The 26,033-nt window shown below is 41.5% G+C and overlaps 1 protein-coding gene across 1 annotated transcript in view; it reads right to left on the minus strand.

Moving 5' to 3' along the window:
- Positions 1–26,033, minus strand: part of CTPS2 (CTP synthase 2) — a 459,116-nt gene that overhangs the window by 336,590 nt on the left and 96,493 nt on the right. Inside the window, exons 8-9 of the mRNA XM_082245048.1 lie at positions 18,604–18,684; positions 7,897–8,048 (exon numbers count right to left, since the gene is read on the minus strand). Coding sequence (XP_082101174.1) covers positions 7,897–8,048; positions 18,604–18,684 — 233 coding nt within the window. The remainder of the gene's footprint in view (positions 1–7,896; positions 8,049–18,603; positions 18,685–26,033) is intronic.

Raw genomic sequence — 26,033 nt, forward strand, 5'->3', positions numbered from 1 at the left:
TCCTTCAACACCTGGCTTTCAATAGCCAGGCCGTTAAAGCCAGCGACCGTAAAGCAGGATGAAAGATCGGTCATTGAGACAGATCCTCTGTGAGAGGAGGCCGCCAACAGGCATCTGCTATCAGTCTTACCAGGTCCGCGTACCTGAACCGACGTGGCCAGTCTGGGGCCACCAGAATCACTAGAATCCCTTCTGCTTTGATTCTGCGCAGAAGTCTCGGCAGAAGTTGTATTGGAGGGAAGGCATAAATCAGACAATACCGACCCCAGGGGGCCACCAGCACGTCTGTGGCATCTGCCAGAGGATCCCGAGACCTTGCTACAAATCTCGAAACCTTCTGGTTAAGACGAGAGGCCAACAGGTCCACATCGGGGGTCCCTCACCGGAGACATAGTTGTTGAAACACTTCCGGGAGAAGGGACCATTCACCCGGACACAGTGCCTGACGACTGAGGTAGTCCGCCTGCCAATTTTCCACTCCTGGAATGTGCACAGCAGAGAGCGCTGGAATAAAGCGTTCTGCCCACCTTAGAATACCGGTCACTTCTTTGGCCGCTAGGGCACTTCTTGTGCCCCCTTGGTGATATATGCCACGGCCTTGGCGTTGTCCGATTGAATCCTCACTGGACACCCCTGCAGATTATCCATCCACTGGGACAGGCAAAACCCGATCGCACGAATTTCCAGGATGTGATTGATAGACTTGACTCCTCCCTGGACCAAAACCCCTGGGCTGATGTCATGCCCAGGACCCCTCCCCACCCAGACAGGCTGGCGTCCATGGTAACCACTGTCTGGGACAGGGGAAGAAACTATTTCCCTTCTCAAAGCACTGGGGAGCAGAGCCACCAAAGCAGAGATCCTCTCGCGCCCCGACTCAACAGGGTCAAATTGTCCAGAGACTGTGGAACCTTGTCCAATTTGGTTAGGATTTCCTTTTGCAAAAGTCTGGTATGGAACTGGGCGAATGGAACTGCTTTGAAGGTGGAAACTATCAGGCCCAGGACCTGCATGCAAATTCTGAGAGACAACTGCATGCTGCGATTTTTTGATCTTTGTTTTTCGAAAGGAACACCCGGGCTGAGGCTGAATCCAGAGTCAGCCCCAGAAAGTCCAACATGGTGGACGGAGTCAAGGCTGACTTTTGAAAATTCAGAGTCCAGCCGAACTCCTGCAGAGTTCTCACTGTGATGTCCAGATCCTCCTGCAGGACAGATGACAATTTCGCTCTCAGAAGAAGATTGTCCAGGTACCCAAGTACCGAAATCCTCTGCTGTCTGAGCAAGGTTAACACCGAAGCCAACACCTTTGTGAATACCCGAGGAGCCGAGGCGAGACCAAAGGGCAACACCACAAATTGATAGTGCTCTGCGCCTATGGCAAAGCGGAGAAAGCGCTGATACCCAATGGAGATCGGGACATAAAGGAAAGTGTCCTTGATGTCGATGCAGGCTAGACAGTCCCCTTGATGAAGGGAAGCCACAACTGTGTGAATAGATTCCATTCTGAATTTTGGAACCCGCACAAATCGGTTTAGGGCCTTGAGATCCAGGATTAGACAAACCTTCCTCTCCTTCCTGGGTACCATGAAGAGGTTTGAATAAAACCCCTGAAAACATTCTGACTGTGGAACTGAGACTATTACCCCTTGTGACAGCAAATCCTGTACCGCTCCTAGAAGGCTGTGAAGCCAATCAGCAGACAGACCCAAATTGGAAGGGAAGAACCTTGCCGGGAGCAAGGATTGAAATTCAGTCTTGTAACCGGACCAAATCAACTTGGGTACCCATTTGCCCTGGATAAACGAGGTCCATGGGTCCGGATAGAAACAAAGACTTCCCCCCACCCCTATAACAGAGAAGGGCTTGTCCATGGGGCCAGAAGAGCCCGCCTTGGACTTACCAACCAAGGGTCTCTTGGAACCCCCTGTGCAGGAGCGAGAAGATTTAGGCCCCTTGTCCTGCAACCCTGAAGGACGAAAGGGGCACTTGTGAGCCGCAAAAAATAGGACCACGTTTGCAGCGAGGCTCTCTGCTCTTAGAAACCTGTGGAAGCAAGGTGCTTTTGTCTCCCGTGAGCCCTTAATGATCTCTTCCATGGAGGCTCCAAACAGGCGGTCCCCTACAAAAGGAAGGCTCCTCAGAACCTTTTTGGAGGCTTGGTCCACAGAGCAACATTTCAACCAGATCATGTGGCGAAAAGTCACCGCCGTCACCGACGCCCTGCAGGCCAATGGAGCTGCATCCAAAGAGGCATCACAAATGTATTGAAACCCCTGTATAAACTGGTCCACCAGCTCGGGCATTTCATGAGGGTGCTGACCCGCCTTCAAATCCTGGCGTAAAAGTTTTGCCCACTTCGTCAAGGTCTGAGAGACCAAGGTTATGGCAAACACTGGTCTTAGGATTGAACATGCCAAGGTAAAAATATGGCGGACCAAGAATTCAGCCTTTCTATCCGCGGGATCCTTAAAGGACGGAGCATCCTCCACTGGTAGTACCTTGACTTTATTCAGCCTAGAAACCTGGGAGTCCACCACCGGTGGTACTGTCATTTTCTTCAAAAGGATCCCTCCTAGCAAAACACTTAGGTATCCCAGCCATGCATTTTGGAGACCCCCACTGACTAGTTACAATCTCGTCAAAACACTACTCCTGATGACGTCATTCTGACAAAACGCGTAGAGAGCGTAACCGCGTCACTTCCGCTTGTTGGTCTGGAATGCACATCCGGCGGTTGGAGCGCATGGCGTTCCGGAAATACACCGCCATACGAGAAAGTTGCGGCTCCTATAAGTTAAACTTTCAGTGCAAAATAGAAATACATTTTTTATTATTACAGGTCAAGAATTGTGAACTTTGAGGCCTCCATTGGCCTTGCTACATATTGAGTCAAAACTCTTTCAGTTTGAAACACACATTGCGTCCATTGTTTGAGATGGTTTTGTTTGCCTGTACTTTGAGATGAGAAGCTGTGTCATCTGCCCCGAAAGGAAACTGTGTTTGACAAACTTTTAAACACAATACTCAGAAAGACAGATAAATAAATCGCTTATCACAGGTGGAACGGCCTTTGGGGGAAAAGGTTTACATAAGACATCCTTCCCCTGGTCTTGAAACACGAAAAACCAGAAAGATCATAAAACTATGTTCGGGCCATGAGACATTTTATCACACAATGGCCGAAACTCAATTTCAGGATAACACCTGTGTTCACCCATCCACAAGCAGGATAAGCTATTGTCTATATCATGAGGAGACAAACAAACGGAAACGGACAAAGGCTAGAATCTATCATTCATTTACCTATAAACCAACAGGGGGGTAGGGTTGTTGGAATCTACATGGAGTCAAATAAACATTGTCACTTAGAATGACGAGAACTGCAAATCTCAAAATGAATTTCATAAAATCATAAACTGATACAACATCTTTGCCCCATCATATACAAAAGGTGTTATGGAACTATGTTGTTATGACAACCTCCTACTGAGAAGTACATTATATTCTATCATATAGTAGTGTCAAATGGTCAGAAATTTCGCCCATATTTTATCATCCAGTCCCAAAATCATGAATGTACTGTTGTTAACATAATAATCCCTTAAATGGATAATACTCTAATTGGAAACAAACCATGTGTAGAAAAAGTTACATATACAAGCTGTTGTGTATCAATATATATATATAACTGTATATTTATCTATATAATTCTTACTGCTACTAATTGAAGTCTTGGGTTAAAAAGTAAAATCCAATATATATGTATTACATAAGAGATATTAAATATGAGAATGGTGGTATCCAGATTAATCTTTATTCAGATACCTGGTGGATTAAATGGACGTCATAGATGAGAGCATGATTACATTTTATGTTTTTTATAATAGTCTTAAATGGAGAAATCTTTATTTAATTTTAATATACTGGTTAACCAAGAGGGGTCACCCTATGACATCACCAGTTAATGAATAAGATGTTCCAACCAATAGGAATAATGTTCCTCCCACTGGGTTTGGCTTATGATAATTTTTACTGCCCTTTTGTTCAACACAAAATAAAAAGAAACCAGAGATGTAATAGGACAAACAACAGACACAAGACACAAGATACATCACACTTACAACATACACACTACCACAACCATGCATAGACTCATCTATACAGACGCCATCTTGGTCCACCATGTATCTGAACCTTTGAGGGACGCCAAAAGAAGCTCCTCCCTAATTGGCCACCATCTTGGAAAAGCAGCCATCTTAAGGAACCTGGTAACTACTATTCTAAGCTAAGCGGCCATTTTAAATATGGTAATTATGCCTTGCTGTTATTTGATTATTATTCAATATTGTTTATGTACTTCCTTAAATGTTTTACATTTCGTATTTAAAGGGTAACGAAAGTACAATCCCAGCCGTATAAACCATATGTAGATTTTTCTCTAAAGAGATGATTTTTGTTTTTATAACATTTTTATTAATATCAGATTAAGCGCATTATTTGCGATTTTAAGTCTTCCGTTTTGCATGGCTTATTCTCACTTCATCTGCAGTGGAATGACTTTCGGCCATGTGATTCGCAGACTATTGTGGTCTGATTATATAGAATATTAATTTATGGTTCATACTACACCTGGGAAAAACATAATCTTGCTTTATTTTACTTTCATCGTTTAGCTAAATATCACATTGCATTTATTGTTTTAAGTTGGTATTTTGTGTAAGGTTATCTCTTTGTGTCATTCAAGTATGATCATTTATGGTGAAAATATGTCTTGCGAATAAATATTCTTATATATATATTCCCTACTGTAGACTGTTTCACTAAGATTGGTATATGCTTTTAAAAAGAAATTAACTGATAAAAAAAAAAGAACTCGGGAAAATTGCGTGGTATACTATGAGTGTCTGAACAAAATTGATTGGGTTTTGTTTTTAGTTATTAAATTATTTGCCGTAATCGGCTGGAGGCACTGCGTCATAATTTCATTGATAGTTCAGACACCGCCTTTTAGTAATAAATTAAAAATAGTCAAATTTTATACCAAAACGCACAACATATTGCATACATGCATGTTGATCTCCTTTTAATGTGAGTACCTGGTTTTTATACTTAACCACTTAAGCCCCGGAAGATTTTACCCCCATTCCGACCAGGGGGTATTTTGCGATTCGGCACTGCGTGAATTTAACGCACAATTGCGCGGTCGTGCGACGCTGTACCTAAACGAATTTGACGTCCTTTTTTTCCCACAAACAGAGCTTTCTTTTGGTGGTATTTGATCACCTGTGCGATTTTTTGATCACGCGCTATAAACAAAAAAAGAGCGTCAATTTTGCAAAAATAACAATATTTTTCACATTTTTTTATATGAAATTCCCCCAAAAAAAATGTAAAAATCAAAATTTTTAAAAATTTTCGGCCAATTTATTTTATGCTACCTATGTTTGGTAAAAAAAATCGCAAAAAGCGTATTTTGATTGGTTTGCGCAAAAGTTATCGCGTTTACTAACAAAGGGAAAGATTTTTGTCATTTTTGTTGTTTTTTTTTTAACGCGTAATGGCGGCGATCTGCGATTTTTTTTGCGGTACTGCGACATTGCGGCGGACAGATCGGACCCTTGACTGACATTTTTGACACTTTTGGGGTTACCAGTGACATTTCTACAGTAATCAGTGCTATACATATGCACTGTTACTGTAAAAATACACTGGTAGTGAAGGGGTTAACTTTATTTGGAAGGGAGGGGCTGTGTGTGTCCCTAGGGGCGTGGTTTCTACTGTGATTGGCTGTGGCTCTAGCTGTAAGGACACTGATCAACGGATCTACATACCAGATCCGTTTTATCAGTGTCTTTGCAGCGAGGAGAATGACAGGCAGTTTGTTTACACAAGCTGCCTGACATTCTCCCTCTCCCCCGCCGATCGCCGAGTGACCGGCGGACATCGGGTCCGCTGGTCACACGCGCGGGGGGGTCCGTGACCACGCGGGAGCGGGAGCGCGCCCCGGGGGGCGCGCGCTCGCTCCCTAGACCCTCACAAGCAAGCAACGTAGCCCTACGTTAGTTTGCCTGTGAGGGGCTGACCGCCGACGTAGATAGTCGTGCGGCGGTCGGCAAGTGGTTAATAAAGGAATTTTTAATAGCAATACTTCACTATATGAAGCATTCTTCCTTTATATATGACCTGGGATTACCCTCTATTACCCTTGGGATACTGATGTCCATTGATGTTTATGAGCCTATATTGCACCCCTGAGAAATGATCTGAGAGAAGGACCACAGCTAAGGTTATCAGGGTCCAGGACCCCTGCCATACGGGAGTGAACCCCAATATTAGCTACAAGCTGGCCATCCCTGTAGGGGTACTTAGCTCTGGTAAGTGGGGGCTGTATTGAGAGGGGAGCACAAGATTCCTCACCCGCACACCCACTCCGGATCACCTCAAGAAAGCATCTTATAATACATATATTTTTTGGACTTTGCACTTATCAACTATTAATGGACGTTTTTAAATTTTAAACATTCATTTAATCACCTATTGATTTATCATCAATTTTCACTGTCCAATCTTTTCTTGATATTTTCTTGCTGAGCCACACGTTTGTGGATACAGTGAATCTTCACAACTGTCACCTCAATATTTTGTTCCTTTATACTGTTGCACAACAATTTGTGGTTTCTGTCATTTTTTTACACTTGTCACCTTAACACCAGAAATTTGTAGCATTTGCACTTTATTTGTCTATATTTAATTTATATATTTATATATTTTTGGAATACTTGCCTATATTATAATTAGAATATCTATTTAATCCTATCCAGCTAATTTTGCACCACCACTCAGCACTTTATTTATTTGAGCCACTTTGATATATTTATTAACAGCATCTACCTGTTTACCACTTGCCACTTTATTGCACCATTTGCACAGGATATATATGTTCTTTGTATATATGTTACATGTGATACTATTTATTTAATGTTACTTGTGAATAATATGTGGTAGCAGGATTTGGATAACACTTTATTTACATATTACACCTTCATTGATATAACATAGGCAGCGCCAATCCCTTCACACACCCCTTTAACGATTTTCTATATATCCCTATTAGGGCTATATTTTGAAGTGGGCCGCAGCCTGATCCTTAATTCTATTTCCTTAGTGCGGATTCTCTCTCCTTTTTTCACAAAAAAATTGCAATAAGCGTATTTTGATTGGTTTGCGCAAAAGTTATCGCGTCTACTAGTAATGGCGGCGATCTGCGGTTTTTAGTGGGACTGCAATACTGCGGCGGACAGATCGGAACCCTAACTGACATTACTACAGTAATCAGTGCTAAAAATATGCACTGTTTCTGTAATAATGCCATTGGCAGGGAAGGGGTTAACCCTGTGGTTGATCAAAGGGGTTAAATGTATGCCTAATATGCTTACTGACTGTGTGTGTGGGGGGGGGGGTTCTGTGACAGACACAGACAGCTCGCAGTTTCAGCTTAGCTGAAACTGCTGATCTGTTCCTGCCTGTCTCACAGACGTTATGTAAACAAAGCAGGCGGGTCTTCTCTAGGTTTCCCGGACGATCGTCACGCTCCTCCCGCAGGCCGGCCTCCCGCTGTGTTTAGACATCGCCGAAACCACATGCCTTTTTCCGCCTAGTGTCCTACTCCTAGGAAGAGCAGCATAACCCATCCATCTAATGAAGATATGAAGCTGTGTCCGTCAATGAACGAAAGAGAAAAAAGATGTACACTTGCATTTAACTACATGGTGATTTTAACTGAAGGTTTTTGTTTTATGAAACAAGGATCCTAACTATATATAAAGAGAGATAGAGAAGAGATATTCCTTTGTCCGTGATTTGTATTATCAGACAACAAAGTGACATATCACACCTGTCAGCCATTCTTTTCCACTTGAGAAGCTGCGTGCTTTGGTGACCATCAATAGGAAGGTTCAGTCTGTGTTTAAAATACTTGATTATCCCCTGTTCCTCTAACAAGATGGGAACTCGATATGTGGAAGAGACATCATGAACGAAAATGACCTGAAAAGTGAAAAGAAATGAATCTGGTAAGTAATTTGTTCATAGTTTAAGTGTTTACAGTGCCTCAAAGATAGCTCTAATCAGTTTGTCTTTCCATTTTTGTACTTTCAAAGATACAATAGAATGGAAGCGCATCAGGGTAAAAATATGGAGGCTGCCATAATATACGTTCTTCTGAAAATGTAAGATGCCTGGCTACAATGCTGACTTTTGGAGTCATTAAAGGGACCAAGGCAGGAAGTAGGGAAAAATCTACCCAACAAGGACAAAGCAGAGAAAACCTGATGGAGGTTAAAATCCTTCCCTGCTCTATATATTTTACAAAATGTGGTGTACCCTCTGAGTTGTTAAAGGGTGATAGTCAATTGTACAGATCCTGGTCGAACACAGTACAGAAGGTCGGAACTAGTTAGACAGACTGGAGGTCAAAACGTGTCAGGCAAGTGTAGTCAAGAAACAAGCAGATACAAATGCAGGCAGCAAGCAAAATTAGAAAGTCAAATTCAATAAGAAAAAGTAATTTACAAGTTTAAAATAGCCAAACAGGTAGTAAGACTTTGATAAGACACCATTTGATTTTTCTGCACTCCATTTAAGCACTTCAGACTTGGCCAGGTGTGCACCTGCAGAGTGACTACTTTGAAGTACTAAATATCATCCAGCAGATGGAAGAGGCTGTAGACTGATCTTTAAAATGTAACAACATGTAGCTTTATCTAGAGGTTGGCTTATAGAGCTACAAGACAGGCTCATATTTTTTTTTAAAAAAAGGGGAGTGATATCTGCGCTTTAGACAAATAAATATATAAATATATAAATCAGTACATCAAATTGTTGATTAAGGCAGCCAGCTAAAAAGTGGATTACAAACTTGTAGACATAAAAAAGAGATAAAAGCAGCGCCAAAAATAAAATAAAACTAGATAAAAATGAATAAAAAACGTCCACTTGCAGTCCAAAGTGTCCAATGCAATAATATGGAGGAGGAAGAGTAGGAGCAAGATCCCAAATACCAATGGTGAAATCAGATGGAATATACACCCAGTCGTGATGAGCACACTAACTGCTTACCAGATGGTGATCATATATAGGCGATGTAAAATTCCCAATCAGCTCAACCAGAGAAAGGATATGCCACAGGAAATATTCACAGTATCTCCAACATATCACCAAAGAACAATCTTGCGAAAGTTTAGGAGCATAGCAAAAATCAGAGAACTGCGGTATACATAGCGTGATGATCGTTCGTGCAGAGTCGCCTTATTTTTTTTAACAGCTTAGATTAGGATTGAGGCTCGTTTCACACAAAAGCAAAAAGCATGAAAAAAGGCATTCGTGTGAATCGAGCCTGAGGGTGTCAAGTCATAGAATATCACTGAGATTGCCCACTTGCCTAGTGGGCACTTTCACCCCTTCCTGCACCAGGCCAATTTTAAGCTTTCAGCACTGTTGCACTTTGAATGACAATTGCGAGCTCATGCAGCATTGTACCCATATGAAATTTTTTGAACATTTTTTTCACACAAATAGAGCTTTCTTTTGGTGGTATTTAATGACCGCTGGTTTTTTATTTGTTGTTAAACAAAAATAAAGACCAAAAATTTTGAAAAAAAAAATGTGTTTCTGTAATAAAATTTAGCAAACAGGTAATTTTTCTCCTTCACTGATGTGCGCTGATGAGACTGCACTGTTTGGCACTGATGGGGCAGCACTGGTGGGCACTGATGGGGAAACACTGATGAGGCTGCACTGATATGCTGCATTGATGGGCACTGATACCTGAAACTGATAGGCGGCACTGATGGGCACTGATAGGCACTGATTATCAATACAGATGTCCCCGTACACACTATCCATTCACCAGCTCTCTCCTCTCCTCAAGCTATGACAGGATGAGGAAAGGAATGCCGATAACCAGCAAGTGTTTACATCATAATCAGCTGTGATTGGACACAGCTAATCACATGGTATAGAGCAGCTGTGATTGGCTCTTTACCCTTATCTGTGATAAGCTCTGTCTGAAGGACACTGCACTCACAGAATGCGCCGGGTGTGCGCCGCTGCATGCGCATGGGGGGCGTGATTTAAGAACTGGCCAAATGCACTGTAGCCATTATTTTGCTATAGCGTGGTCGGAAAGTGGTTAAGGACAAAAAAAGCTCTGTCATTAAAAACCATAGAAATTTCAGAACGCTCATCATACATATTCTCCTTTCAGCCAAACTTAATCTCACGAGACATTGGAGATATATAGATATACCCAATCTGTCTGAAAAACCTAGAGATCTGAACCATAATTGTTCACTTGAATGCCTATTTGCTTTGAAAAATGACTTGTCCAAATGTAAATTTCTCCTGGCACCCTTGGACCTCTTCCTGGCTATACAAGGTTTGATTACACGTATTGTGCCTTAAAGGGTAACTCCACTTTGTAGGAAAAAAAATTAAAAAAGCAAATAAAAAAACAAAACAATATGGCATATACAATTGCGACTCAAGTCATATTGCAATTGAATGTTATTAAAAAATGACCTTGACTTTTTAATCTGCAGCTCTGTAATTTTCTGTAAAATGCAATTCTATATAGGTGTTCAGTACACAGATTGTATGAAGAACGCCCCCCAGAAACATAATATTCTGCTTGTATGATTGGCTCACTGATTTTCCCAGAAGTCTACACTAAGATACAAGTCAGATTTCAGATATCCCCTGCAACAAAAATGTCATTTTTGGTGAGATACTCCCAATAGGAACACGTCTAAAAGGCAGAGCTGCACGATTCTGATTAAAATGAGAATCACATTTTTTTTGCTTAGAATAAAGATCACAAATCTCTCACAATTCGCGGCATAACATCATCTTTTACATTCTACAAAAAAATTAGGCTAATTTTTCTGTGTGAAAGGACCCTTAACAATGCTAAGAAACATTTGATGGAGGCTCTTTTTTTTTTTTGACAGCTGTGAGTGAGCAGAGAACAGCTCTGTAAGAATTGAAGACATGAGATTTTAGGATCGTATAGGGGGGGGTGAATCAAGATTGCGATTTTTTAACGATTAATCATGCAGCTCTATCTAAGGGGTTGCAGACCCTGCAATTTTCCTCATTAGAGCCCTGCAAGTGCAGCAGCTGATTGATAATTAGGAAACCACTCCCATTAGACTCACTTTCCACATTGACACAAACGCCCAGTGATTTCTTCATATTATCAAAAGGTAGGAATCTGCAACAAAGTTTGGTAAAATTCTTGTACTGTACATAGATCACCCAGGGGGGGGGGGAATGTTTTCTTCTCAACAAAAGCGGAGTTACTTGTTAGACTCACCTATAGCCCTCACTATTAATACTCTACAGACATAACTGATTTCCTAACTTTTATCTTATCCTTCAACCGGTACCAAAAACTGGGTGGTTCTTTTGTTTCCCTGTTAAACGTATAGTCCAGATGTTTAGTATACAGTATGTTTTGAAAAAACTCCTTATCTCAATTCTTGCATTCACTTGTTGAAAGCACCGTGCCTTCAACTAACGTATAAGATTTGAGCAATTTTTTACTTCTTTGTTTGGTCTCTTCTGTACATTTTCACTTATGTACAACCTCTTTAAACTTCAATAAAAAAATATTGGAGTTAAAAACCATAGAAATTTCTGCTTAAAGTGACATTAAGGGCAAAAAAGCACAGCCCCGATCCTCCTCTTCTCGAGTCCTTCGCCAGTGCTCCTGGCCCCTGCCTCCTGTTGAGTGCCCCCAGAGTAAGCAGCTTGCAATAGGTGAACCCGAGCAGGCACGCTCCCAAGCTGCTGCTCTGCTTGTCCATTCAGACACAGAGCCGCAGCTTGGCCCCGCCCCTCTCTCTCTCCTCATTGGCTCGTTAAGCCTTTAGAACCACTTCAGGTCCACCCCATAGCAGTTTTACTGCTACAGGGTGGCACCTATGCTCCAGATCATGTGTATATATGTGATCCGGCTCCTCTGGGTTAGGGCACTCACATGCGTGCAGCCGGCAGCTCGCTTCTGCTGTGATCACACATAACAGGAGCCCAGCAGCGGAAACCATGGACTCGATATTCACCGTCACTGCTGAATGTTCAGTACACAGGCAGAACGGCGATCTGCCTATTTAAACAAGGCAGATTGCCGTTCTGTCAGTAGGGAAGGCATTGATCCTGTGTTCCTGCATGGCAAGGACACAAATCTATGTCTTCTCTTAGTAAAAGCACCTCGCCCACAGTACACAAGCACTGGCTAGGAACACATTTAACCCTTTGTTTGCCCCTGATGTTAACCCCTTCCCATCCAATGTCATTAGTACAGTGACAGTGCATATTTTAGCACTGATCACTATATTAAAGTCACTGGTCCCCAAAAAGTGTCAGTTAGTGTCCAAATTGTCCGCCACAATATTGCTATCCTGCTATAAGTCACTAATCGCCGCCATTACAAGTAAAAGAAAAAAAATATCCCATAGTTTGTAGACACTATAACTTTTGCGCAAACCAATCAAAATACACTTATTGGGATTTTTTTTTACCAAAAGATTGTAGCGGAATACATATAGGTCTAAATTAATGAAAAAAACAGAATTTTTGTAAAATCTTACCGTAAAATTCCTTTCTCTGAGTCCTCTGACAGTCGCCGCCCACTCATTCAGTCTCCTGCCTAGCTTGCTCCTATGGATAAGAGTTCAATACCCATTGGTGAAGACTGAATGAGTGGGCGGCGACTGTCAGAGGACGTAAGAGAAAACTTAATTTTTGAAAAATCTTACCGTAAAATTCCTTGAGTCCTCTGACACTCATTCCGTCCACTCATTCAGTCTTCACCAATGGGTATTGACCTCTTATCCATAGGAGCAAGCTAGGCAGGAGACTGAATGAGTGAGCGGTGACTGTCAGAAGACATAAGAGAAATTACATTTTTCAATTTTTTTATTGGATATGTTTTATAGCAGAAAGTAAAAAATATTGTTTTTGTTTTTTTATCAAAATTGTAGGGCTTTTTTTGTTTTTAGCGCAAAAAATAAAAAACGCAGAGGTGATCAAATACCCCCAAAAGAAAGCTCTACAGTATTTATGGGGGGAAAAGGACATACATTTTATCTGGGTACAGCGTCGCACAATTGTGCAATTGTCAGTTAAACTGACGCAGTGCCATATCGCAAAAAATGGCCTGGTCAGGAATGGGGGTAAATCTTCCGGAGGTCAAGTGGTTAAGTTCAGTCCATACAAGGTGGCTGAGTGCTTCCTCAAAGATGAATTCATAGCTAAATGGCTAAAAAAACAGACGTTTTTAGCGAACCAAATTATTTGCTGTGTACTTGTGGTAGTGGTGCTCGCAGTGTCAGACATGCACTCTTTTTTAACAATGGCTCTCTTGGGAAACAATGTCTAACTAGGGGTTTAAGTGCAGTCAGCATTAAACTGGATTTATCTTTTAAACTTCATCTTTATATCTCAGCATTATTTACCAGTAGACTAATTAATTAGCTGTTGCGTTTGATGCATCTGTCTGGCAGAGCCTCTGACATTCTCATTTAATGACTTCTTTTAACTAACAGCATATATCAGGTATAAGTCTTGTGTGACCTTTTCCTGGAGCTGTCTATATAAGTCATCTAATAAAGTGAACCACAGAAGAAAAAAAACGCACATAAAAACTACTGGGCATGTTTTTCCAACATACAAACAAGTTTGCCAAATGATGTTAAATAACCTATATCTATTGATGAGTTGCATTTCTATTGGATTTATCTTGGAATCTTATTTATTTGTTTCATAGTCATGGCAATCACTCCTTACACTATGTAGTTTTATCATTAAAGGATAACTATTTCGTAGGGAACAAATTGCCCTAAAAAACAATTTAGCATTTACAATTGATACATATCAACATCATCAAGGTGTGTTATTGAACAGATCGCCAAGTTAAAACTGAGGTAAAAAAGCCAAAGAAAAGAAAACTAATGCAGCCACGACATCTAATGAATGACAATGACTTAACCTGGACATAGTGCGGTTAATGCAAGTGGGGTACATCTACCTTCTGACAAAGAGGGCTTGCCCCTAGAAATGCATCAGAATATGCGTTTCAGTGGTACGTAGGTCTCAATGATACTCATCTACCGTGCATTTGGAAATTATTCACGTCGCTTAACATTTTCCACATTTTGTTATGTTACAGCCTTATTCCAAAATTGATAAAATGCATTATTTTCCTCAAAATTCTACAAACAATACCCCATAATGGCAAAGTGAAAAAAGTGTGTTTGAAATCTTTGTAAATTTATTAAAACAAAAAAATCACATGTACATAAGTATTCACAACCTTTGCTCAATACTTTGTTGAAGCTCCTTTGGCACCAATTACAGCCTCAAGTCTTTTTGAGTATGATGCTACAAGCATGGCACACCTATTTTTAGGCAGTTTCTCTCTCTCATTCTTTTTGCAGGATCTCTCAAGCTTCTTTAGGTTGGATGGATGCCCATGCACAGCCATTTATAGATCTCTCCAGAGATGTTCAATCGGGTTCAAGTCTGGGCTCTGGCTGGGCCACTCAAGGATATTCACAGAGTTGTCCCATAGCCACTCCTTTGTTATCTTGGCTGTGTGCTTAGGGTCGTTGTCCTGTTGGAAGATGAACCTTCGCCTCAGTCTGTGGTCCAGAGTGCTCTAGAGCAGGTTTTCATGTACATTACTGCATTCATCTTTCCCATGATCCTGACCAGTCTCCCAGTTCCTGCCACTGAAAAACATCCCCATAGCATGATACTGCCACCACCATGCTTCACTGTAGGGATGGTATAGGCCAGGTCACGAGCGAAAACTAGTTTCCTCCAGAAATGACGCTTGCCATTCAGGCCAAAGAGTTTAATCTTTGTTTCATCAAACCAGAGAATTTTGTTTCTTATGGTCTGAGAGTCCTTCAGGTGCTTTTTGGAAAACTCCAGATGGGATGTCATGTTCCTTTTACTGAGGAGTGGCTTCAATCTGTCCACTCTACCATACAGGCCTGATTGGTGGAGTGTTGCAGAGATGGTTGTTCGTCTGGAAGGTTCTCCTCTCTCCACAGAGAAACGTTGGAGCTCTGTCGGGTTTTTAGGCACCTCCCTGACTAAGGCCCTTCCCCTCTGTTCGCTCAGTTTGGCTCTGGTTCCAAACTTTTTCCATTTATGGATAATGGAGGCCACTGTGCTCATTGGGACCTTTTTCTGTACCCTTCCCCAAATCTGTGCCTCAATACAATCCTGTCTCAGAGATCTACAGACAATTCCTTGGACTTCATGGCTTGGTTTGTGCTCTTACATGCACTGTTAACTGTGACACCTTATATAGACAGGAGTGTGCCTTTCCAAATCATGTACAAACAACTAAATTTACCACAGGTGGACTCCAATCAAGTTGTAGAAGCATCTTAAGGATGATCAGTGGAAACAGGAGGCGCCTAAGCTCAAATTTGAGTGTCATGGCAAAGGCTCTGAATACTTATGCACATGTGTTTTTTTTTTTTTTTTAATAGGTTTGCAAAGATTTCAAACAAACTTCTTTCACATTGTCATTATGGGGTATTGTTTGCAGAATTTTGAGGAAAATATTTTATTTAATCCATTTTGGAATAAGGCTACACATTACAAAATATGGAAAAAGTGAAACGCTGTGAATACTTGGGTTTTGTTTTTTTCAACACGTTCAGCATTCTGCCTTTTTCATTGGAAAATCCACAAGGCTCTTTCCCCTGATGAAGTCAAGTGACACGTGACATAACACATAGGGTGGAGCCTGTACACCTGCGGACCAGAAGTAGTGGTATCTCCATGTATTTTCTTGATATACTCGTGTTTTTTGTAGAGTATGTGAGTGTGGTTTTTAATAATAAAGTGCATTGGCTTTCACTACCATTGGAGGCTGCCCCCCCCCCCCCCATTTTTCTTAAAACGTCACTAAAGTATAACAGTATGGCAGTTTGTATATAAATTCAGCCTTACAGGGACCAAAATCACTTTCTCTCTGGAATGAGGTATCCTAGTGGACAGGAGTGTGATACCTTACTACAAATACACAGAAAGCACCTAGTGACCAGAGAGTTGCCGTTTGGGAATAACACATTTTTTGACCTTACATACAGGACATTGTAGGTCAAGACAATAAGGTGAGCACATTGTGAACACAGGGGTGAATGGGAAAAAGGTTTAAAGCACATGGAATTCACAATGAAGATTTGAATTTAAAGAACAGTTTGCTTTATGACAGAAGATTGATTAACTGATACACTATATTACCAAAAGCATTTGGTAATATACATGCACAGAAACTTTAATGGCATCCCAGTCTTAGTCCATAGGGATCAATGTTGTGTTGGCCCACGCTTTGCAGCCAACCTTAAGGCTTTACAACCACTTTAAGGGTTAACATGAAACTTCACTCCCACCTGCATTTTTATATCCCCTCTTTCCCATCATTCAGATTTGTCCTCCATTCATATACTCACCCGACCAGATTTAGTGTTGTCCTGCTGCGATCTGCTGTTCAGGTATCTTGGCCTGGGTCCCCTGCCACCATCTTAGTCTACCTTTGTCATTGTGAGCCTTCTGCCTCTTCTGGGTTCAGGCAGCCAGCCCACGATGATGCCCACCATCCTCTGTTTGTCCTACATCTGCAGCCTCCTGGGATATGTAATGTATCGCAGAAGGCTGCAAGAGCAGGACATGTCATTCTTGCCTAGGCTAGAATGGCACCACAGGAGGTGGAGCCGACAAAAAATGAAAAAACAAAAATGAAAAAATAAAGTTGGGGTGATTTAGAATGTGGCAGGGGAGATGGAGCCAGGAGGAAAGACTCACTTGAAAGCTGACATTTAGGTATGAATTACTACTACAGTGATTGCAGCAGTCGTTCAGGTCCAGTGCACACTGGCTTGTACTTCTGCATATTAACCACAGGGGGTTGATCTCTCAGTACTATCACCATACAGGGAAGGTTTTGGGGTGGCGGCTGCACTCAGGTTAATGCAGAGAATGCATTAAGGTAAAAAAAAACGTGCCTTTAGAACCCCTTTAAATAGACAAAACATAGGAAGATGTACATGTACTGGGCAGATGATTTTTTTTTTCTTTTTTTAATTCTCCCCAGACCTTAAAGCAAATATGTTATGGCAAGGGACTACTTACTCCAAGCAGGAAAAGTAGAAATGTACATTGATGAATCAGCCAGGCTTTACAAGTATACTGCAGTGTACAATATACTGCATGCCATTCAGTTGGTCCAAAATAAACTTTTGAATCAGAATTTGAAGATATTTGATATAGACATATTTTAAAGCCCCAATCAAGCAAACTTTTTTAGTTAGTTTGGGACAAGGAGGGTAAGAGGGGTTGAGCCTCTCTTGGTTTTTATTGCTATTTATGTACCTATTGGGGAGATTTTCCTCCAGGACATTTAAAGCCGGTCTCAAACTATTTGAATCTCAGCCAGTTTAGCAGGAACCGGCCAAGATTCGAACTATGCATGGGCAGGCTAAATGTACCCAAGATCAATTAGGGTACAACAAGCCTGCCTGATTTTACATGCGACTATCGCTAGCTGTTGTTAAGCCGCTAGCAATAATCACTGTGTTCTCCTGGTGGGGACGGCTCCCCCTTAACCGGCCAAGATTCGAACTATGTATGGTCAGACTAAATGTACCCAAGATCGATTTGGGTACAACCAGCCTGCCTGATTTTACATGCGACTATCGCTAGCTGTTGTTAAGCCGCTAGCAATAATCACTGTGTTCTCCTGGTGGGGACGGCTCCCCCTTAACCGGCCAAGATTCGAACTATGTATGGGCAGGCTAAATGTACCCACGATCGATTTGGGTACAACCAGCCTGCCTGATTTTACATGCAACTATCGCTACCTGTTGTTAAGCCGCTAGCAATAATCACTGTGTTCTCCTGGTGGGGACGGCTCCCCCTTAACCGGCCAAGATTCGAACTATGTATGGGCAGGCTAAATGTACCCACGATCGATTTGGGTACAACCAGCCTGCCTGATTTTACATGCAACTATCGCTACCTGTTGTTAAGCCGCTAGCAATAATCACTGTGTTCTCCTGATGGGGACGGCTCCCCCTTAACCCCCCCCCCCCCCGCCGGGAGAACACAACGGCTCGGCGGGAAAAATTCCCCCACCAACACTGTCTGTAAATTTCTTTCCTCCCACGTATGGGCGGCCCAAGGCTGGTAAGGGATACAAAGCAATCTCCTAGTGTTTAGGTATCTATCATTAGACAGACTACAATTTTGTACAGTGGCATTTCTTCCTAGAAGTGGGTGCCCAGCCAAGGTGACTCTCAAGGTGCAGAATCCTCAATGAGGTAAAAAAAGAACCAACAAGTAACAGCTAAAGGCTGGAAGACATCACTAAAAAACAGCAAACATCCCTGTTCATGAGTCTACAATACGTGAGCCTTTGAACAGGCAAGGTGTCCATGGCAAAACCCAACTGAGGAAGCCTCTGCTGTCCAAAAAAAAAACAATGCTGGGATTCACATTCTTTTTTATTGCCACTGTAACTTACCTGTTCTGGTTCAACATGACAGAACATAGAGATCTTCTGTTTTACAGCCATCTCAATAGGTTTGGTACTTCTGCACACAATCTGTAAAGAAAAAATATAAACATTGAGAAATAATAATTTTGTATCTTTAAAATTGTTAAAAGCATTGACTGTTTGACAATCCTTGTACTGAGATGGTTATGAAGCTGCATAAAGATCTATGGTCAAATTGAAATAAAATATTTTTATTGAAATGAGGAGCTGTTCAGTGGAAAATGCTAGATTATTAGGAGGGATAGTAAGAACATATGTACATCTCCACTGAGAAATGTATGCAACCAGGTCTATTCATCATTTCTAAACACTTTATTAACCCATACATTTCCTGGCCAATGCATGTAACATCTCAATGTAAAATAGATCAAGTAAAACTTTGGATTGAGAGTAAATTGGTTTGAAAGCGCTTTGCAAGACAAACAACATTTTTTAATACATTTTTACTTGATAAACAAGTGATGTCATTATATACAAGTAGCATCACGTCACAACTGAGTATAAAAGAGAAGAGAGGCGCCTCTAAGTGTAGCAATATGGTTACATTTAATGAAGGTGAAACATTTAGCAACTCACGTGGCTGATGATAAAACAGGCACATCTAAGTATGCAGGCATCTGGGGTAAAGCTGTCCACATCGACCTTCCTCCTCCCCACCATCAAGGTCATCCCTTCCACACTGCGCTCCACTAGCGCTTCGAGCCTCGCTTTCAGATCACTCTACTGCAGGGTAGTCTTACCGGTCACGATTGCAGACTGATAGCGGTGAGAGCCGGTGGTTGCTACACTTAGAGGCGCCTCTCTTCTCTTTTATACTCTGTAGTTCCTGCTGGATTTTGCTTCTAATCCCCTGGTGGAGGCGCCATTTGTGGATGGACATTTTATGGTTACACAACCTATCACATTGCTATAGTCTTTTTATATGGACTCTAAACTGAAGGACTTACGAATAAATGGTTGTAGAACGAATCATCTGAGTTTCCATTATTTCTTATGCGGAAATTAGCTTTGATATACAAGTGTTTTGGATTATAAGCATATTTCCGGAAATAATTATGCTCGCAATCCAAGGTTTTACTGTATTTGTAAAAATCCCTACTTAAACAGTGGCAGTGCCATATTGCAATTGTTGTGTTGGATCTTAAAAGTTACATAAAAGAAAGTTCCATGTCTTGGAGGGTTCTGGGTTCACATATGTGCAGCTGCGGTTTCCAGCCTGGGGTCTGGGGCCTTCCTGTGAAAACCGCATCCAATTTGCACATATGTGAACCCAGCCTAAAACAGCAGTACCAGCTCTCTTGTATAAATCCCTCCAACTTCAAAGTTTTCTGTAATATTGGCCCAAGGGTAGTTTTGGCCCCGACTCTGTATTCATAGTGTTCATAGGAACCACAATTTTAAAGAGGACCTTTAAGCAAGCAGTGAAGATTTGTTGTATTGTGCTATAGCAAAATTGTCCTCATCATGTTACATTTGGCAGGTGGTGCCCTTTGCCAAGCACGCCCTCTTAAATCAACGTGACCGCAGCGTGATCACATGCCAACAACTACAATGGAAAATTCTCCTTTAGATCAGAAAAAAAACAGGCATTCAGAAGACAACAGTTCTACCTCCTGAACACCTATATAAAAGATCTGAACCACCTCTGAAAAGCGATGGACCATGGATAGACTTTAAGAATTGTGTTCAGAACCACCGGATGTGTGAACAAAGCTATGTAGTAAGGTTAATTGTGGCTAAGCAGTACCCTAAAAAATCCCACTTTGCATCATAAAAATGCAGCATTCAGGAGCGACAGTATCACCACAGATGCTTTTCTGAGGTGTGTTTAGAACGACCGTATGTGTGGATGAGAACTGTCTTGGATTTCTCATGAAAAGTTGCAGCGCAGCAGTACAGCGCTCAAGGTAATCACCCTTGAAGTTTCACCTCTACTGCACAACCAAAGGGTGCTGGCCCTGCGCGTAGCAGAAAGTCTGAGATGTCTGAATTGCCACAATCCAATAAAATCACCTTTATTTGTATAAAAAAAAAGCATAAAAAGGACAGTCCATACAGCAAGCGAGGGAAAAAGATACAGGAGGAAGTACATTATTGCAGTATTACAGTGTTGCCTGCTGTATCTTATTCCCTCGCTTGCTCCCTTTTATTGGAGTGTGGCCATCGAGACATCTCTTCTTTACTCCAAAAGTTGCAGTGCCCTTCCTGACATCTGGGTGTGCCTAGACACCCCTTTTCCTGATAACACTGTAATGTGAGATCATCTAAGGCCAATCCTATCCATTACTGCATCTGATTTTGGTCATCTACAGAAGATATGGAGTGACATTTTTTCATGTTATTATTGTTTTGTCCCTTGTTCTTCTGAGGGCCTGCTGGAGAAGACACTGTATTCTGTACATCTGTTCCTCATTCAACACGCTCTTCTGCTTTCTACGGATCTCTTGCTGCTTATTCCTTCAATCAGTCACATATTCCCCAATTATCACAGGAGTAGGCCTAACATGAGGAAGATTATTCCTACTCCTAAAATTCCTATGCCCAGCATGCAGTTGTCACTGCCAGCTGTGTAAGGCCTGTTGCACACAGCAGCCCTGAGCTCGTGCATCGAAAGATCTGTCATATTTTCCCCATCAGGGAAGCCCAGATGCTGTACACAGGTACCAATAGACATGGATGAGTGTGCACAGCTGTATCAGGTATAAACCAGTACTCATGTAAACACTCTTACAGCATATGGGCGTACTACAAGAATAAATCAATTTCTGCTCTTGGACTATGCCCGTACACTACACAAGTGTTTACGCTGGTACTAGTGTATTCCTAAGTACAGCTGAAGACAGTCATTGATATTGGGAAATTGTACGCAGAGCATGGGCTTCCCAGACGGGGGGGGAAATATGCTGGAACTTACGTTGTAAGGACCCACAGTGTCTGTGTGCAAGAGGCCCGAGAGTCATGTGAAGTTTATGGGCAGCGATAGGTGTGGTATGTAAGGAGACACAAAGCGAAAAAAAAACTTTTTCTTTGCAACAGTTGGGTAGGATTAGGAGGTTGATGGTTTTATTAGGTGGGATGATCATAATAAAGCATAGATTTCGTGCATATTCATCAATTAAAGACGTTTATCTAATTTCTGTGCAGATTTGTTTTTAAAAGCAGCTGCATATGCATACAACAAATCCTTACGTATATGGAATGCTAAGCATAATCTCTTATATTTATAAAACATTGTAATCCTGCATATTTGTTCCCAAAATCAGTCAAACTAATGTATACAATATAACTTGTGTGTATGTTCGTTCTCACTAGCATTGCATATGTTTACACAGCAGAGGACCTGAATATGAAAGCATATTAAGAGGTGCCATGCCAATTGGCTATAATGTATTAGTTCTGTTAAATTTAGCAGCTGCCCCAGTTGTTAGCTGGGTAATAAAAGGAGATATCACAACAGGATTTTGAGGTCTGAAGGATGATCTAAAGCAGGGCTCGACAAAGCCCAGGCACCAGGTTGCCATGGCGACAAGAAGTTTCGTCCTGGCGCCTAGGCTGCCATCCGAATGCTCCCCACACACTGCGTGTACCCCCCCCCCCCCCCCACTATGTATCCCAGGCACCGCTTGCCCATCTGCCGGCCCAGGAACAGCATAGTGGGTGCCACCAGGTAGAGGGGAGGGAGAAGAGCGGACACACGACCACTCTCCTCCCATACTAGTTGTTGACCCGGAAGTGATGTGTGACGTGACTTCTGGGTCCCCATTAAAGGTTTCCCAGTCCACCAAGGCCAGAAAAGAATGTAATGCTTTGCGAGGTGCATTGCATTACATTCACTGGAGCACAGAGGAGACATGCAGGGTCTTTTATGTCTCATTAAAGAGAACCTGTCAGCAATTAAATCATCACAAAGGGGTCTTTCTGTCCCCTATGTAATGGAAAAAAAAAGTTAATAAATTGAGCCCCACCCCCACGTACAAACTTAAATGCATGTTGGGGGGGGGTGCCTACACCTGAAAACATTGATTGCAATACATGTTACATATTGCCGTGCACACCAGAATGAGAACAATAATTCTAGCACCAGACCTTCTTTGTAGAGCTAAATTAATTACCTATAGGGGGGCTTTTAAAGTGTCGCCTATTGAAAATATAGGGGATTGTCATGTTTAAGGTTTGATATGTTGGGTATCTATTTACTTGGTGCAACCTCGACTTTTATATTTTACCAAAAACTTGGGTAATTTAGTGCATTTTTGTGCCTCCTAAAATGAACTTTTAATGAGTTTTTTTATCTTCACGGTAATATCATGTGACATAAAAAATTGGTACTACCACCATTTTATTCTCTAGGGTGTCTGTTTTCAGAAAATATATAATTGTTTGGGGGTTTTTGTATTTTCTTAGGCCATGCATTATTTTTTAAATGTGTGCAAAAAATGCAAAAACGGCTCTGGCTGTGAAAGGGTTACAAGATAAGTTTACCTTCAGGAACATGTTACATGTTCCACCCGTAAGATTTGTTAGTTAAAAAAAAAACTGGCTCCTTTCTTTAGCTGGCTCCTAGGTTCAAACCAAATTTGTCAAGCCCTGTTTTAAAGGGCAGTCGAAGCATCACTGTGCATAGGGTTAAAACCTTTTTTTTTTTAAAGTAGGGAAGGTTTCTTTTTTTTTTATTGCTGTCTGTGTCCTGACTATGGAAATTCGCCCTCTCTATTTGCCTTGGTGACTACTGTCACCCAGACAAAAATTAGGGCAACAATAAAACATTTTAAGTTGTCACCAGAGCAACAAGTAAGGAAAAATCCTCAAATGGGGATACCTGATCCTGTGTCATCTCTTTAAGAAGGAAATTCACTTTACTTTGAAGAAATTTCCTCTCATTTTCTGTTGCATCCTGATTACAGAAAGTGAAGAAAAATCTCCCCAGTGTAAGGCACACATACGGTCCGTTCAGTTCATCAGTTCAGTCACGTCAAAATGTATCGGTTTTTCATCCGTTTTTCATCCATTTTTCATTGATTTTTCATTGATTTTTCATCAGTTTTTTTTTACATCCACTACCAATGCAAAAACGGATGAAAAACTGACATATGTTTTTCGTCCAATCCGTTTTTTTGACAGATGAAAAATAGGACATTCATCCGTTCAAAAAAACAGACATTGACGGAAGCGGATGAAAACGGATGTTAACTGATGATCATCCGTTGTCATCCGTTTTTTACATAGAGATGCATTGATGTCCGTTTTTCATCTGTCAACGGATGGATGAAAAACGGACAAACGGACCGTATGTGTGAGAGGGGCCTTATACAGGCAACCAAATAATAACTTTTTCCCCACTCTAATTTGAAAAAGGTGTGGTTTTAAATAAATATAACTGTCAGCTGATCAGGAGAATTCGTTTTTTTTGCTCTATAGGACTAACAAGAACTAGAACACTAAGTTTATTTTATTGTAGTTATAGGCAGTAAAACATATTATAGGACATGATGGATATAGAAGACCATTTATAGGGAAACCCACTATAATTGTGATTTTCCACCAAAGAACGATATAGCTAAGTAGACAAATTACCATAGCTTAAAATAACTTTAATAAATCACGAAACACCAATTACAATACTCAGCAGGACCACACAACATGCACATTGTATATGCATCAACGCTCATATTTACACATCACATAAATACCAAGATCAAAACATATCCATTATTTATAAATTAGAATAAATCAATAGTTATAATAGCAGCTGCCATTTGAAGCCCATTCGAACTAAGAAAGCAAAAGCAATAATGGTTCCTTGGTGATGGTAATCCCAAAAAATACTAAATAGGATAGATAAAATGTTACATAGTTACATAGTAGGTGAGGTTGAATAAAGACAATAGTACATCCAGTTCAACCTATGTAGGTGTGTGTGGCCGTAATCATCTCACATACCCCTGAATGTTCTGATCCTTGAGATGTACGTCTAAGAGTCTTTTGAAAGCCACCATACTTCCCGCAGAAACCACCTCTTGTGGTAGAGAATTCCACAATCTTGTAGCCCTAACAGTAAAGATTCCCCCACGTTGCCTTAGGTTAAAACACTTCTCCTCGAATCGCATTGTATGCCCTCGAGTTCTCATGCAATCCCTTCGACTGAATAGCTTTTTTTCTATGCCAAGATCACCATTGAGATATTCATAAATTGCTATCATGTCCCCTCTCAGGCGTCTCTTCTCCAGGGAGAATAAATCAAGCAATTGCAGACACTCTTCATAATTAAGGTCCTCCAATCCCCTAATTAGCATCAGCTGTCAGGGGTGGCTTAAGCGTGGAGGTGGGTGCATGAGAGGCCGCCAACAACGGAAGCCCCATAGTAACTCAATGGATGACCGCACTTCCTAGCCATTTCACAGCCGTTGTCGGTCATCTCCTGCACAGACCTTCCACCACTGGAGACCGGACCAGATCGGCTGCAGAATAGGTAAGTTTAGCAATTTTGCTTTACAGGGTTAGATAGATAAGGGTAAGAATGTGGCAGAGAGCAGGTTGATGGTTAGTTAGGTTTTGCCTGTACTTGCACTTTAATACCACGAAAATATTCTGCACTTGTAATCCACAAGGATATGATGCTCAAAGTAAACCTGTGCTTTAATCAGTGAGTATAAAGCAATTGGTTTCCCATACCCCCAGCAGCATATACTTACCTTTTCTTTACTCCTACATTGCTACACTCAGTGCAGATTACAAAAGGCTTACTCTAATAAAGGAGCATGTAACTTACACTTTAAGACTCATAGCCTGTGTAAGGTAAAATGTTTTGCTCCCAGTGGAGGTTTGCAGTAGAGTAAATCCTTTGATGTGTCCTGCATGGGCAAAGCACAAAGTCACTTTAAAGTGGTTGTAACGGCTGAAGGTTTTTACCTTCATACATTCCATGCATGAAGGTAAAAAAATCTTCTGTTTGCTGCTCCCCCCACAGCCCCCCCCCTAAAACTCACCTGAGCCCCCTCTTGATCTAGCAATGTGCACGAGAGCCTTGGCTATCCTGGGACTCCCTCACCTCATTGGCTCAGACTGCAGCAGGAGCCACTGGCTTCTACTGCTGTCAATCCCAGCCAGTGAGCCAATGAGGAGAGAGCAGGAGGTGGGGCCGAGCCATAGCTCTATGTGTCTTATGGAAGCATAGAGTAGGGCTCGGGAGCAAGCACACACACGTGCCCCCATAGCAAGTGACTTGCTATTGGGGTACTGATCAAGGGGAGGGATCCTGGAGCACTGGCAGGAAGAAGAAGAGGATCGGGGCTGCTCTGTGCAAAATCATTATACAGAGCAGATAAGTATAACGTTTATTATTTTAAAAAAAGCTGAGCCTTTAATATCACTTAAGACTCCTAGTTCATAAGACAAGT

Source organism: Pelophylax lessonae (genome assembly GCF_965119305.1).
Source record: "Pelophylax lessonae genome assembly, chromosome: 2".
NCBI lineage: Eukaryota > Metazoa > Chordata > Amphibia > Anura > Ranidae > Pelophylax > Pelophylax lessonae.